The sequence below is a fragment of the Ambystoma mexicanum genome, chromosome 10 (genome assembly GCF_040938575.1).
Source record: "Ambystoma mexicanum isolate Mex_15411 chromosome 10, UKY_AmexF1_1, whole genome shotgun sequence".
Taxonomy (NCBI): Eukaryota; Metazoa; Chordata; class Amphibia; order Caudata; family Ambystomatidae; genus Ambystoma; species Ambystoma mexicanum.
The window spans coordinates 826,312,697-826,326,167 of record NC_090932.1 but is presented as its reverse complement, the minus strand read 5'-3'; the positions used below and the strand labels follow the sequence as shown (position 1 = coordinate 826,326,167).

The 13,471-nt window shown below is 44.0% G+C and overlaps 1 protein-coding gene across 1 annotated transcript in view; it reads left to right on the top strand.

Moving 5' to 3' along the window:
• SI (sucrase-isomaltase) overlaps window positions 1-13,471 on the top strand; it is a 1,019,699-nt gene that overhangs the window by 988,241 nt on the left and 17,987 nt on the right. Inside the window, exon 68 of the mRNA XM_069618482.1 lies at window positions 12,909-12,958. Coding sequence (XP_069474583.1) covers window positions 12,909-12,958 — 50 coding nt within the window. The remainder of the gene's footprint in view (window positions 1-12,908; window positions 12,959-13,471) is intronic.

Below are 13,471 nucleotides of genomic sequence, written 5' to 3'. Positions count from 1 at the left end.
AGGTGGTGATGTTCTTGGCATCCAAAGTGTATTCTACAATTCCAGATTTGTTAGGCACATATTTGCGATATGTAAGTGATTTCAATCCGGCACTTCAACTAAGTCGATGCCTAGCGTGGGATGCACAACTGAAACCCTTCATTATTTATTTGTGTCTATTAAGTTCTTTTATTCTGAACAATGTACCACTTATATCACGCCCCTATCTTTTACTCCCTCCCACCTCCCCTGGTCGCACTGAATCAGGAATCAGGCGTGTTTGCAAAGTTAAAATATGTATTAGGTATTTTCACAAGATAATCAAACAATTTTTAATTGGTATACAATGATCACCAAGGGAGTTATGTAACACTAACCAATCTCTTTAATCACAAGGAGTTATGATGGGCAAAAACAATGCAGCACGTAAATAATACATTTAGGTATGTTCAATCAAATGGCAATGTGATTACTATTTCCCCCTGCACACCCCTCAATCCCCCCAATATGCAATATAAAGAGATAGAAAGAGAGAGAACCGGTTTCAGGAATGCAGAACTCAAGCAAATATATCACTCCCAATTTCCCCCAGCAAACACAAGAGAGAAACAGGAATGATTGCAAACTTGTCAAAAATGGTTTTAAAGCTGGCTTTGAATGAATGGGTAAAACACTAACAGGCCGATTCATGGAATAATTAGCGCGGCGCAAGTGGGCAAAAACGTGCGAATCGCAGTGGAATAGCGAAAATCGCAGTGCAAGTGCGAAAATCGCACGAAAAGCAGCGCACATCGATTCATGGAAGGCCGTGCGCGAGAAAACCATCGGATGTGCGATAAAAAAGTGTGCGGCGCCCGTTGGCGCACAGGCCATCTAACTTCGTGCGCCAGGTCACAGCGAAAATCGCACCGGCCACAGCGAAAATCGCACATAGCGCGGCGCACGCAACAAAAGTAGGCGTAACACGGGGCGTAACACTCGGAATGGGGAACAACTTGCCAAAACGTGGGCGTCACGGGGGAAGTACAGGGTACAAGTGCGCGGAACGCCCACACGCTCGCCTACAACACGTATTCTTGGAATAGAATAGGGCAAAAAAGCGCACGCTCAAACCAGCGCACAGGCACAAACACAACCACCACAAGAAAGCAGGCGGTAGCGTCTCTGCGCCTGGAAGAAATGGGCGCCAAAAGGTGCGCCAACAAATAGCACCTATATACAGCCATGATGAATGTCCTATACTGTGGCCCTCCAGGACAAATGACGTGCAAAGGGGTACCCACAAACATGGACACCCGCTGACAAAAAATATGTGTGCGTGTATACCGGGGTGCGTGGGAAGTCTCACACGTGATTTCGGCAGGGTACGTGTATTTCAGGGGTGCGCGGGAAGTTCCACACGCGATTGGCCCAGTGCGAGCAGGGTACGTGTATTCCATGGGTGCGCGGGAAGTTCCACACGCGATTTCAGCAGGGTACGTGTATTTCAGGGGTGCGCAGGAAGTTCCACACACGATTTCAGCAGGGTATGTGTATTCCAGGGGTGCGCAGGAAGTTCCACACGCGATTTCAGCAGGGTACGTGTATTTCAGGGGTGCGCGGGAAGTTCCACACGCGATTTCAGCAGGGTACGTGTATTTCAGGGGTGCGCGGGAAGTTCCACACGCGATTGGCCCAGTGCGAGCAGGGTACGTGTATTCCATGGGTGCGCGGGAAGTTCCACATGCGATTTCAGCAGGGTACGTGTATTTCAGGGGTGCGCGGGAAGTTCCACAAACAATTTCAGCAGGGTACGTGTATTTCAGGGGGGGGCGGGAAGTTCCACACGCGATTTCAGCAGGGTACGTGTATTTCAGGGGTGCGCGGGAAGTTCCACACGCGATTGGCCCAGTGCGAGCAGGGTACGTGTATTCCATGGGTGCGCGGGAAGTTCCACACGCGATTTCAGCAGGGTACGTGTATTTCAGGGGTGCGCGGGAAGTTCCACACACGATTTCAGCAGGGTATGTGTATTCCAGGGGTGCGCGGGAAGTTCCACACGTGATTTCAGCAGGGTACGTGTATTTCAGGGGTGCGCGGGAAGTTCCACACGCGATTGGCCCAGTGCGAGCATGGTACGTGTATTTCAGGGGTGCACGGGAAGTTCCACACGCGATTGGCCCCGTGCGAGCAGGGTACGTGTATTTCAGGGGTGCGCGGAAAGTTCCACACGTGATTTCAGCAGGGTACGTGTATTTCAGGGGTGCGCGGGAAGTGGAGGCTGCCCCTGGTGGCTGGGGGGTGGGGGTGGTGGTAGACATGAGTGGGGGCCTGGTGGAGGCTGCCCCTGCACTGCTGGGGGGTGGGGGTGGTGGGAGACATGAGTGGGGGCCTGGTGGAGGCTGCCCATGGTGGCTGGGGGGTGGAGGTGGTGGGAGACATGCATAGTTGATCAGTAGTGCAAGGTGACATGTGGGTTGGCTGAGGGGCATGCCCATGGTGGATGGGCTGCCTGCGGGACATGAGCAGGGGTGCAGGGTAGTCCCCCGTGGTGTGGGCTGCCTGCAGGGGCCGTGGAGGTTGTGGAGCGTACACCTGGGAGGACCCACACGGACAATTCATGTGTAGTACTCCCCAGAATCCCTGAAATACACATACCCTGCTGAAATCGCGTGTGCAACTTCCCGCGCACACCTGAAATACACGTACCCTGCCGAATTCGCGTGTGGAACTTCCCGCGCACCCCTGGAATACACGTACCCTGCTGAATTCGCGTGTGGAACTTCCCGCGCACCCCTGAAATACACGTACCCTGCTTGCACGGGGCCAATCGCGTGTGGAACTTCCCGCGCACCCCTGAAATACACGTACCTTGCTCGCACTGGGACAATCGCGTGTGGAACTTCCCACGCACCCCTGAAATACACGTACCCTGATGAAATCGCGTGTGGAACTTCCCGCGCACCCATGGAATACCCGTACCCTGCTCGCACTGGCCCATTCTCGTGTGGAACTTCCCGCGCACCCCTGATATACACGTACCCTGATGAAATCGCGTGTGGAACTTCCCGCGCACCCATGGAATACACGTACCCTGCTTGCACGGGGCCAATCGCGTGTGGAACTTCCCGCGCACCCCTGAAATACACGTACCCTGCTCGCACTGGGACAATCGCGTGTGGAACTTCCCGCGCACCCCTGAAATACACGTACCCTGATGAAATCGCGTGTGGAACTTCCCGCGCACCCATGGAATACACGTACCCTGCTCGCACTGGCCCATTCGCGTGTGGAACTTCCAGCGCACCCCTGATATACACGTCCCCTGCTGAAATCGCGTGTGGAACTTCCCGCGCACCCCTGAAATACACGTTCCCCGCTTGGCGTTTGCTGTTTGCCAGCCCGGTGAACTGGTCCAGGGTTAGCGCAGCCCTTTGCGATGATTTAGCGAATTTGATGGCTTTTTCTTGCGCGAGGGCGTTCTTGGGGGCGTTACTGGCGCTGCTGCAGGGTCGCTGCGATTCTCTGCGCCACGGCTGGTTTGGGAGCCTAAAATCCATGAATACGCTGTGTGCGGAAATCGGTTTTAGCGCACGTGCCTTGCGCAGTCAATCGCACGCGGACACTCTGCGCCAGCCGCTTGTGACACTTTTCTGCGAAATTCTATGAATTACCCTCTTAATCTGGATTTAATTCACTGAAAGTGTTTAAATACTAATGGGAGCCGCTTTATCTGGTTTCAGACACACACTAGCAATGATTTGAGAGTAATGAGCAAGTTGAAAACATAATTTTGAGGTTGGGTGCAATGAAAAGCTTTTTTACACATTATAGATTTTGCTAAAACGTAAAATGTGTGGAAAACTTTTCTGCGTGCGGTAGCGCGATTGTGGAAAAACAATAAGGAGTTCAGATGCGGTTTTGGCTTCTTTAGAAAGTTTAGGATGTTAACTACAAGTAGACACTTAAATCGTTTCTAGCATAAAATATGAAGAAGTTATGAACGTTTTCGTGGAGGTCATTTTTTTCAGATAGAGGCAAAATTGTAAAACAAGGATGCGCTTTTAAAATACAAACAAGGTTTCTTTACACTAGGGATGGACTATGAAGAAGCCAACTACACAGATGCTCAGCCACTTGATCAAGGCAACTGCCAGCCAAGACGCTTGCCTTCTTCAGATGTAATATATAAGCGCAAAGATGATTTTAACAATATTATACAGAAGGAATTCTAGCAATACAGTTCTGGATATAACATAGATTTGATTTGGATAGGGATGAGTATGGACAGTACATAGACAAGTGAAAATCCTATACTATAGATACTCACTACCAATCTTTTCAATGGAACCGTCAGGGATTCTGGTTCTGGTCAAGGATTTTTCTGGGACAGACTGCTGGGCACACCGGACTGGATGGGTCAGCGATCAGCAAGGCACTCTGGACATTGCACAGCAGGACTGGAAAGCAAGGCGGTCTGGTCTATACTGCACAGCACGACTGGACTGGATCTGCAATGGCTCTCTGGTCTGCACAGCACAGCATGGCACCAGACAGGGTTTAATCTGCCCTTCTGGTTATGAAGAGGATTCTTTGGCAGGCAAGCGCTTTTAGCGCACGTGCCTTGCGCAGTCAATCGCACGCGGACACTCTGCGCCAGCCGCTTGTGACACTTTTCTGCGAAATTCTATGAATTACCCTCTTAATCTGGATTTAATTCACTGAAAGTGTTTAAATACTAATGGGAGCCGCTTTATCTGGTTTCAGACACACACTAGCAATGATTTGAGAGTAATGAGCAAGTTGAAAACATAATTTTGAGGTTGGGTGCAATGAAAAGCTTTTTTACACATTATAGATTTTGCTAAAACGTAAAATGTGTGGAAAACTTTTCTGCGTGCGGTAGCGCGATTGTGGAAAAACAATAAGGAGTTCAGATGCGGTTTTGGCTTCTTTAGAAAGTTTAGGATGTTAACTACAAGTAGACACTTAAATCGTTTCTAGCATAAAATATGAAGAAGTTATGAACGTTTTCGTGGAGGTCATTTTTTTCAGATAGAGGCAAAATTGTAAAACAAGGATGCGCTTTTAAAATACAAACAAGGTTTCTTTACACTAGGGATGGACTATGAAGAAGCCAACTACACAGATGCTCAGCCACTTGATCAAGGCAACTGCCAGCCAAGACGCTTGCCTTCTTCAGATGTAATATATAAGCGCAAAGATGATTTTAACAATATTATACAGAAGGAATTCTAGCAATACAGTTCTGGATATAACATAGATTTGATTTGGATAGGGATGAGTATGGACAGTACATAGACAAGTGAAAATCCTATACTATAGATACTCACTACCAATCTTTTCAATGGAACCGTCAGGGATTCTGGTTCTGGTCAAGGATTTTTCTGGGACAGACTGCTGGGCACACCGGACTGGATGGGTCAGCGATCAGCAAGGCACTCTGGACATTGCACAGCAGGACTGGAAAGCAAGGCGGTCTGGTCTATACTGCACAGCACGACTGGACTGGATCTGCAATGGCTCTCTGGTCTGCACAGCACAGCATGGCACCAGACAGGGTTTAATCTGCCCTTCTGGTTATGAAGAGGATTCTTTGGCAGGCAAGCGCTTTTAGCGCACGTGCCTTGCGCAGTCAATCGCACGCGGACACTCTGCGCCAGCCGCTTGTGACACTTTTCTGCGAAATTCTATGAATTACCCTCTTAATCTGGATTTAATTCACTGAAAGTGTTTAAATACTAATGGGAGCCGCTTTATCTGGTCAGACACACACTAGCAATGATTTGAGAGTAATGAGCAAGTTGAAAACATAATTTTGAGGTTGGGTGCAATGAAAAGCTTTTTTACACATTATAGATTTTGCTAAAACGTAAAATGTGTGGAAAACTTTTCTGCGTGCGGTAGCGCGATTGTGGAAAAACAATAAGGAGTTCAGATGCGGTTTTGGCTTCTTTAGAAAGTTTAGGATGTTAACTACAAGTAGACACTTAAATCGTTTCTAGCATAAAATATGAAGAAGTTATGAACGTTTTCGTGGAGGTCATTTTTTTCAGATAGAGGCAAAATTGTAAAACAAGGATGCGCTTTTAAAATACAAACAAGGTTTCTTTACACTAGGGATGGACTATGAAGAAGCCAACTACACAGATGCTCAGCCACTTGATCAAGGCAACTGCCAGCCAAGACGCTTGCCTTCTTCAGATGTAATATATAAGCGCAAAGATGATTTTAACAATATTATACAGAAGGAATTCTAGCAATACAGTTCTGGATATAACATAGATTTGATTTGGATAGGGATGAGTATGGACAGTACATAGACAAGTGAAAATCCTATACTATAGATACTCACTACCAATCTTTTCAATGGAACCGTCAGGCAGATCCAGTCCAGTCGTGCTGTGCAGTATAGACCAGACCGCCTTGCTTTCCAGTCCTGCTGTGCAATGTCCAGAGTGCCTTGCTGATCGCTGACCCATCCAGTCCGGTGTGCCCAGCAGTCTGTCCCAGAAAAATCCTTGACCAGAACCAGAATCCCTGACGGTTCCATTGAAAAGATTGGTAGTGAGTATCTATAGTATAGGATTTTCACTTGTCTATGTACTGTCCATACTCATCCCTATCCAAATCAAATCTATGTTATATACAGAACTGTATTGCTAGAATTCCTTCTGTATAATATTGTTAAAATCATCTTTGCGCTTATATATTACATCTGAAGAAGGCAAGCGTCTTGGCTGGCAGTTGCCTTGATCAAGTGGCTGAGCATCTGTGTAGTTGGCTTCTTCATAGTCCATCCCTAGTGTAAAGAAACCTTGTTTGTATTTTAAAAGCGCATCCTTGTTTTACAATTTTGCCTCTATCTGAAAAAAATGACCTCCACGAAAACGTTCATAACTTCTTCATATTTTATGCTAGAAACGATTTAAGTGTCTACTTGTAGTTAACATCCTAAACTTTCTAAAGAAGCCAAAACCGCATCTGAACTCCTTATTGTTTTTCCACAATCGCGCTACCGCACGCAGAAAAGTTTTCCACACATTTTACGTTTTAGCAAAATCTATAATGTTCTGAGCCTTTCTGCTTGCAAAGTTTCAGGAGTCTAGAACAAGGAGTATGGATGGATCTCCTTCAAAGTGCTTCACCAATTGCTAAGCTCTGAGCCTTTCTGCTTGCAAAGTTTCAGGAGTCTAGAACAAGGAGTATGGATGGATCTCCTTCAAAGTGCTTCACCAATATCGGGATGGTGGGTGGATCAGTGTGTTTTTCTAGGTCCTCAGCTGTCTCTATTATGTGTTTGATAAAGGGGTGGGTATGCTGAATTATCCTAGGCGCACCCCCTAGGTAGTCTATTGGCTAAAGTCTGCTATCTCCTTTGATTGGAGGAGAAAACATTGTGTCATCATGATGATGTGGTTTATGAGACAGGGAAAACCTCCCCTTTGCCTTTTGCACATAAAATCTATTTTTGATATCATACATCTTTACATGTGAACAATCTTTATACCAATAACATACAAAGATCACATATTTTGTGGAAAACACCCTCTTTCTAGCCTCGTTGCTGTGAGATCTTGGGTCTGGAATTGACACATTTTTGCACTTTTTGTCCATGACACAATGTCTAATTTGTCCACAATTTTATACATAGGTGCGCATGATATCTGGGCATAATCGTATGAAGTTTCATGCTTCTGACATAAATACAATTGCTACGCAACCAGAATGTTCACTGTGCCTTCCCAGAACCTCGAGTTCTGGGTCCTTTTAAAATGTGCACAAAAAAATCACATTAACACTGCTGTTTAATTCAATTTGCATATTTTTGAAAAAGACTGATAAAGGACAAATAAAGTCCTTTATCAGTCTTTTTCAAAAATATGCTTTCTATGCTTTGTGAATCAACAAAAATGTCTTTCCCTGCCTCCATCTCCATCGTGCAGCTTAATTCTATCATTTTTACAAATTTGCATATTTTTGAAAAAGACTGATAAAGGACAAATAAAGTCCTTTATCAGTCTTTTTCAAAAATATGCTTTCTATGCTTTGTGAATCAACAAAAATGTCTTTCTCTGCCTCCATCTCCATCTTGCAGCTCAAGAGCAATCTCTGCCCTCTTCCTCTGGCAGAGGCCACTGTTGACACTTTACAATCTGCATATCATTTCACCCAAGGAAGGTCCATTTTCTCTCCCAGGAGCAGCCCAAAATCTCCTCCCCTGATTTAATTAACACAAAGGTGTAAATTCCTGGCCTTTGTGGGAAACAGGAGAGATGTCTTTTGTTGGGAAAAGCTGGGGGAACTGGTTGTTGGTGACTCTGAGTTCAACTAAATTCACTGTCAATGTATAACATTTTTCTTAATTTAAAATAAAACTTGCAATTTTTAATCAAGCAGCTAGAACTCTGATTCCAGTCTCTAAATCATGGAGATTAAATAGTTATAACCTATGTTCCTCTTAATGACAGGTCACTTAATTCCAAACATTTGATTTCAATTGCACAAGTTTAAGCTTCTGATGCAACTAATGACAGCTGTCATTCAGGCGGCCGCTGGTACTGCGCCCATATTTTGACAGATTTTCACAGGCAAGCACACTTTTACTGTGGATATTCTGATGATAGATTCCACTTTTCCTGACATTGTGTGTTCATATTGATTCCTTAAATGAAGTGGCAGGTAACACACAGCAAAGATATTGGATGTTTTGTGGTGTTTTGGACTGGCATCCTGTATTTCCAGCAACCAAGGGAAAGGGATTTAAGAGCAGTTTCTGGGTTTCTTGCAATAAAGCACTGCCTTTCATGCAGTTCCCATTTTTACCCGGTAGGCAGCCCAGTGACAGCCCAGTGACAGGTTGCAGCAATGAGTCTCCTTCCACTACTGACAACAGGCAAAATAGATTTGACAGCCATCTTTTCCGGTTTCAAAGCGCACTTTTCATGGATTTTGGCGCACATGGGGTTTTCTTGGCCATTTTGCTGATTCCGCTGCCACCAGCACACAGTGATGCTGCAGGGCAGAGCAGAGTGGGTTAAAACATCCCACAGATAATTGCAAAAAGTGAGTTATTGGTGTTCATCTCAGTTTTTAGCAAAGTTATTTAAATTAAAGGAATTCTCAAAATGGTGCAAAACATCATGGTTCACATTGCAGAAGGAGAGATAGGGTTTATACGCTGATGGTACTGGGATGCTGCCACTTATATTACAGTGTCTCGCTTGGGCTGTTTGATCGTTTATTTATAAAGCTCTCACTCCTAAGCATTTCATAAGTTATTAACCCCTTAACTGCCAGGCTGTTATGCAAGTCTATGCAAAAAGGATGAGCATACTCATCCTTGGCACTTAACAGAACTCAATGACATTAAACAGACAAAGTGCAATCAAAGTGAAGTGAAAATGGTATGCCTTTGAGGAAGAGAGGGGGTTTTAACAGTACAGCAGAATGCAGCCAGGGCAGGGGTAGAGGGAAGGCAGACAATGTATCTTATTGTCATTACAGCATTATTGTACAACACTGAGTTTTCTTTACACACCCTTCAGGTGGACTGAGGAATCCCCACTGTCTATAAACCAATAATGTGTTTTGATAGGTTGACTAGTGCAAAAGTGTGGCACTTGTGTCAGTAACTAAACAAATATAAAATGCAGATTCCATCCACCATCATTAAAATTGTATCACCGACATTTTGAATAACGATGTCAACACCTATTGCATCAACACCCTCTCTCGCATTCTAAGGTTTTACATTCTTTACAGCAAAACTCATTACAGCTTTTTCCAGGGTTTGCATGAAAAATGCATGCACTCGTTGAAAAAATGCCCACAATTTATGTGCATGCATACATTTTTCAGCCTTTGCACTCATTCCTTTTGCACATGCTCTCTGGCATTGTGCCAAATGTGTCAGAGTTTAGGTGTAAAACTTCAAGGAATGTGCAAAGATCCTCGGGAATGTGCAAACGATCCTCAGTTATAAAGGTATTCCAAAACAAATTATGCTGAAGGGTCTTGCATTCTAGTATGGCAAGTTTAATCAGGCACCTGACATACTTGTATTTATAGATAATAGACAAGATCATTCGATCAGAAACACCTTGCAGTAGGTCATAGCAAAGTTCAGAGGAGACTAATGGTTGGGTGCAGAACATATCAGAGTAAATTAAGACCTATTTTCTGATGGTCTTCCTCTGTGTCTCCAAATATAGGCAATTTTCCACAAACTGAAATCAGACAATTCTTTGACCACACCTAAAGAGACCTAGTGAAGAGCATGCAGGTTTGTCAAACTGTGGGCCCTGTTCAAGCCTTTCTTGCATCTCCACGTGGTCCTTGACCGCACGGTGAACGCCCCAACTTAAAGCCCACCCACTCCACTTAATGACTACTAAGAATGCTTCTGTGTTTGTTAAGTGCCACGATTCATAGTCCTGGGCATAAGAAATAAATTGCTCAATACTTAAGATAATGACCATGTTTTACTTTCATTGTGCTGGATGTGTCAGCTGTATATTATATGACTGACAAGTGTGTTTTACTCAACTGCAGGATGTGGTTCATGGCAAATAGTAGTAAAGCATTAATTAGCCTGTTCTAGGTCTTTCCAAGACAACCAAATTGCAAGTCACGCATGACGCCCAAAAGTCTTCAACTGTAAATATTCCACAAGGAACTGCACTCACGCTGACACTTTTTTGACAAAAGCAGGGGCACGCTTGTGTACATCACAAAACCAACAACTTCCATATAAATATACATGGCTTTCAGGTTCATGTCAGACATCTAAAGGGATGTGGGGATTTTCAAGGCATTCATTGTTTGAAACATTCATCCCACGAATTGTAGGATTACAATTGTAATGCTTTATACAGATTACTGATTAGTACTCTTGTTGAACTAAAGAGATTCCAAAACAATATGGCAGGACTCTTTCTCATCCTATGACGCTGATGTCCCTACACTAGCTATGAATAAAGAAAATATTGAAGTTTAGGACAATGTGCAAAAACCACAAGGCATTGCAAAAGCATACAAAGCTCTATTGCTACATATTACTCTGCCCTGGTATAATCTCAAGATTCATGAGGTGGCTGTTCAACACTTACTTGTTAAATCCAAATTATTTCGTACTTAGCCACCCTTGCTCCATGCTGCAAACTTTGGATCTTTCTCCCTCCACAGCTATGATGCTGCATTGACTTACTGAAATCTTTGACAAGCCTTAATCCGCACGTCAACTGTTTTACTAGAATTTAGCTTTCACTTCTAGACAGTTGCCCAACCTCAAATAAACTGTCATCTGCTTAAAGGCAATCTCACCACCAACTCACATGTTTTCCATCTAAAAAAGTAATTTCTATCTACGTTCTCATGGCCAGATGGGCATTGATGAAGAGTCGATATGAAACCATGCAACCACATCAGACTCTGGAAAATAACTGCCACACAAGTGGATCATTTCTGCCTTACCTCTCTTAGTGCCTGATTCACAGAACGTTTTCCTAAGGGATTACGCCATTATAAAATGCTCCTGTGAATCAGGCCCGTAATCTTTTTAGCCTTTCCTCTATGTACCCTCGAACAACACATGCAAAAACAGCAGAGAGAGACAATGGCCCTCATTACGAGTTCGGCGGTAACCATGCCGCTATTGCGTCGGGGTCCGGGCCCTCGGAATGAGGACTTACCTGGCCATTCTGAGTTCGGAAGGCCCGGTAATTCCTCCCTCCAAGGACCCGGACACGGTCCTTCCCAATTCCCATTTCAGCCCCCATAGGGCTGAATGGGAATGGGAGAGGAAGCAAACAACGGGCCATTACGAGATGGCCCGTTGTTTGCTCCCTCTTCCCCTCGCGGGACCCGGTAAGCACATTAATCATGACAAAAAGAGCAGGAAAGGCATACCATTTAGGGCCTGATTCACAGAGTGTTTTCAAAAAGGATTGCTCCATTATAAAAGGCTTATGTGAATCTGTTTTTTGTTTTTTTACCATGTCAAATTTTGGAATTACACCTAAATATGTATTGCATGGAATATTTACTACATGGTGTACATAGAAATTACTGCATGGAATACAACCCACCGCTCTATCCATGCGCTACTTACAATGTACGCTGTGCAGTAAATAACCAACCTGATTCCAACTCCTAATTATATGGTATTTTGCATTTAAAAAAACAGATTGTAGAAAACATGGGACCTCATTATGTTACTGGCGGTAGCTATGCCTGTAAAACTGGCACGGCTGCCGCCGGTATCTTTTATTTCCGTCTCCCGCAAATAGGCAATTACCGGGTCATTACGGCCTTGCCGGACCCGGTAATTGCTCATTCACGGGTGCCAGAAAAAAATGCTCCCCATTCCCATTTGAGCCCAATAGGCCCAATAGGGATAGAGCTCAAATGGGAAGGTTCGATGCACCGGCACCATTCAGAATGGTGCCGGTGCATCCGACATGCTCTGCTCGCGGGTGCCGGTACGCCTTCCAGGCCAGTCCTGCCAGGCGGAAAGTCACCCGCGAGCAGAACTCGTAGTTTGCTGTTCTGGAAACAACGGTACCTGTAGCTTACCGGTACCGTAGTTACCGGACCAGCAAACATATAATGAGGCCCATGATTTGACTTATCCAATCACAGTGGGTTCAATTGTTTTTTAGCTTACTTTACCACATGTATCTTTCAATATATAGATTGAATGGAATTCTTGGATTTTTTCGGCACTACCTTGTCTTGATTTTCTATCAGATTGTACCTCTTCAGTGATGCCTTAAGACACACATTTACGTATGTTTTTTTTTAATGTATAAAGATTATTCACTGAGTATTATACCGCACGTATGTTTGAAAATGGCTTACGCATTATGCAATGTCAAATTACTTTATGAACAATAATTTTTGTATATTGATTTGTTTCTTTGTTTCAGATGCATATGAAAAGAAGAATTATGCTTTAAATACATTTAACGCAAGCCAAGTACGTATGGTTATACATGAAGATGTCATGAAAGAAGGACACTCATGTTGCTGTCCTTTGTAGTGAAATTAATGGTACACATTCAATGCCCAATGTTCAATAAGCTGAGGTTGCAATGGGAAATAACGATTTAAATTCATTTAAATGAAAAATATTCATAAAAGGCAAATAATAGGCACTTCAAACACAGAGGATATTTTCCAGAGAATTCTAAAATATTTTGTATGGGATAGTACAGTAATACATTACGTTTTTATTCAAAGAAAGTATTCAAAAGTTATCATAATAAAGAGTCCCTCAGACTTTTGGCATAAACATGTATTATTCCTTTTCTCTTTATGACTCTGCAATCTTACAAGTTCAGTGAATTAAAAAAGGAATGCAGGGCCTCAACTGAAGACCAAACTTGCCTTGCTTGGTAAATGTGTGCAGACCCATTAATTAAAGCAGAGGCATATTTTTTCTGGAAATGCCCCTACGCCCTCTAACCACAATGGAATACCTTTTCCACTT